This window comes from Dioscorea cayenensis, chromosome 7 (genome assembly GCF_009730915.1).
Source record: "Dioscorea cayenensis subsp. rotundata cultivar TDr96_F1 chromosome 7, TDr96_F1_v2_PseudoChromosome.rev07_lg8_w22 25.fasta, whole genome shotgun sequence".
Lineage (NCBI taxonomy): Eukaryota > Viridiplantae > Streptophyta > Magnoliopsida > Dioscoreales > Dioscoreaceae > Dioscorea > Dioscorea cayenensis.
In genome coordinates, this window is record NC_052477.1 from 20,383,759 (window position 1) to 20,387,063 (window position 3,305).

Sequence of the window (3,305 nt, forward strand, 5' to 3'; positions counted from 1 at the left end):
TTTGTTATGTTCAAGGGCCCCTCTCGCTTATATCTGGTGGGCCAAGCAAGAAAGAGACACACAAGATTAGTAACCCAGTTCGGCGTCCTATCTCTTTTAGAATCTCTGTGGCTACTAATTTAGAAACCTTCCAAAATTAGCTGTTGCAACTCCTGTTGTAACATGAGTTGCAACAGGGCCCTGACTGCTAACTTGACTGAGTTTTGGTTACGTTGCAGATGACCTCAAGATCCATCAACCTTCTAGCCATGGTTAGTCTGAGTCGATACAGCCAAATCTCCTGATCCCGACTACCGGTAACTAGCCTACCTCCTCAGTTTCATATCACGCAGTCTCCTTGCAAGGGGCGCACGCCCTTGTGTGTCTTCCATGAAACATGCCAAACTTGGTCTTTAATTTATCCAAATTTGGTCTTCAAATCTTACCAAGAAAGATCCTGAATAAATCATCTCAATCATGCCAACAATAGGCATGTCTTCAAATCTTGCCCTTAATAGTTCTCAATCATCCTCATTAAGGTATTTCTTCAATTAAGCTCCATCCATATTTAGTCTTCAATCAAATCACCTAAATATGGTTTTTATATGATCTTGTCTTCAAATTGTAACACCTTGCCAAAAATAGCTCCACCAAGATCTTCCAGATTATTGCCTCCAAGTCAAGACTCCTTGCCATGTCACCAATTATGCCACATCACACAGGTTGGCACGTCATCTTGACTATGTGTCAAATCATCTCCCCCTAAATTATGGCCATCAGCTCCTTTCTTCTTCTTCTTCTTCTCAAGAATTTCTAGGTGAGATAAAATCTTCTATTTTTGTTGGACAATGATGAACAATTCTGCAGATAATGATCGTTGCCTCCTCTTTGCATCTTCTAGTTGCTCTTTCAACATCTTCTCATATTCTTCTTCAACCAATAGATTCGCCTCTACTGCATCTTCCGACATTGGTGGTGGAGACACCCGTCCTACAAGTAAATAAATCTTCTTACCTGGGCTGAACAGCTTCTGGAAAATCTTCAGCTTGTTCACTGTTGTGACTGCTTCTCCTTTCCTGAGTTGTACTCCATGTTGTAATAAATACTACGACAACAGTGCATGATACCCAAGTGATGTTGAGGAGTATGTACAGTCAGCTTCTTTCGCAATATTCTGGAAGATCAGCCTTCCCAGATTGAACTTCTTACCAGTGCCTACAGCAAATAATAAAAGCGCGAGCTCCTTCACTATGCTGGAATTGTGTGGGACTGGTAACCAATTCTGAATGCCCAGTCTAAACAAAATATTATACTTAGCTGTGAGGGTGGAGGCTGGAAGTCTTGTCTCTTCTCCCCATGATTATGTCGTTCCTCTAGTAATTTCTTTCAGAACATCTTCATTCAACTCAAGCTCTTCTTCACAGTTGCCTTTCACCTCCAATTTAAACTCCAAGAATCTGTTTAGGCAAGCTGGAGTAAAAGGAATCCACTTACCTTGAACATAAACTCTAGTGATGCCTTTGTCAGATGGCAGTAGATTACTGTAAAATTCTTGCACTAGTGACAAACTATAGCTTTCAGCAAATGTTGCAGACTTGTAAAGACACCTTTCTTTGAGTAGTTCGGCCAACCCATACTTTTCAAAAGCCACTTCATCTATTATTCTTTCAACCATAAATCCTCTCCCAACCACAGTCTTGAATTTCTTCTTCGAAGCTTTGTCCAAAAACTTGTCTTCATCACTGTCCTTAGCTTGCTGGGTTGCCTTCTTCTTCTTTTCTTTCTTAGAACTTGATGATGGTTTCTCCCCCTATTTCTCAGCTTCAGTGCACTTTATCTTGGGCCTAATGGAGACTTCTTCTTCTGGATCTGAGAAGGACTTTCTCTTGGATTTTTTCTTCTCCTTCTTCTGTGACTTCTTTTTGGACACTGCTTTCTTTCCTTTAGCAATCTGGGCAACATGATCTTTAAGTGAGATATCATCAAAACTGTGTGAACTATTAGATGTTGCAAAAGATGTTGTAATCGGTGCTGTGACATGTACTGTTTCTATAGGTGTTTTAGCATGTCGGTGTAAATCACCAGAACTTCACTTAGAATAGCAGCAGCCTCTTCTTCAGCACTAGTGGGATCATCTATACTTTTTCCTCCGCTAGCCTCTTCTGCTTGAGTTTGGGTCACTTCTTCTCTTGCAGCATCTTCAACTCTAGCCTGTTGATTCTCTGGACTTTCTTCTTCTGGAACTGTAGTTGAATTATCCTATTCATCATCTTTATTTCTTTGGACATATGCTCCTAGAAAAGACTCACGCACCCATCTCAGAAGATCATCTCTGTCTTTGACGCCTATGGACACTTCATGTGATGAGGTTCCTGCGTCTACCACTTTGTCAGATGAACCAGCATCCTGGGGAGGGACAAAGGGGACGATTGTTTTTGACAAATCTTCTGATTCGTCTCCTCTTGATGGGCTTCCTCCAGAATTGGTCCCTCTCACCCTTACTTCTGCAATTCGGGCAACAATTTCTTGTGGGGTTGTTGGAGCACGGCGGGCCATCCTCTTCATCCCATTTTTTCTCAAACACCGTCTTCGTCTTCTTCTTCTTTTCTTTTTTCTGATTTCAAAAACAACTTTGGAAACAAATTGGGATTTAGGGTTTTTATGCCCCATTAATTAGTTATAACTTCAAGGCACTGCTTTCATATTATAAAACCCTCCCTTTTTTTGAATATATATATATATATATATATATATATTTTTTCCCCTTTTTATTTCCTTTTTGTTTTTTTGATTTCTGAATATTTGAGAGACATCAAGAGACTTTCACTCGTTGGAGTGTTTTTGCTTTGTTGACTTCATAGGACCTCGGTCAACACTTTGCTGGTTGTAACATAATGTTGTAGCTGTCTGATTTTTCACAATCTTCAAATCTGAACTGGAGACCTCTACATCTTTTCTTGGCTTTTTATCTTTTGGATCCATAATTTCTTGATTACTATAGTTTTTCCTCTGACTTCCCTTTTGATGACTGCTTGTACATGTCCAACTACTCTTCCACTTTTCAAGTCTTCTTTTAATTTGATGCACTTGGGTCTTACGTGCCCAGTCTCTCCACAATGAAAACATGCAGGCACTTCACTTTTCGGTTCTTCCCTTACTTCGACTTGCTTCTCATAATTATTTTGTTGAGTAGTTGATATGACAAATATAACTCATGAACTTTTTGTCTTGACTTTTGAAGTTTCCCCAACATACCCAATACCATGTCGGTTTTTGCTTGTTCTTCCAAAAGATAGAATCTCATCAAGCTTGACTTTGCCTTTGTT

At 39.8% G+C, this 3,305-nt stretch overlaps 1 protein-coding gene across 1 annotated transcript; it reads right to left on the reverse strand.

Annotated features, from left to right (window-relative positions):
- Positions 1-811: 811 nt before the first annotated feature.
- On the reverse strand, positions 812-2,535 carry LOC120265138. Its single transcript, XM_039273040.1, has 6 exons — positions 2,293-2,535; positions 2,062-2,238; positions 1,835-1,930; positions 1,373-1,789; positions 1,107-1,261; positions 812-1,055 (listed from the first exon to the last, which is right to left on the reverse strand). Exons 1-6 carry the CDS (start codon positions 2,533-2,535, stop codon positions 812-814), a joined length of 1,332 nt encoding a protein of 443 aa, XP_039128974.1.
- Positions 2,536-3,305: the final 770 nt, after the last annotated feature.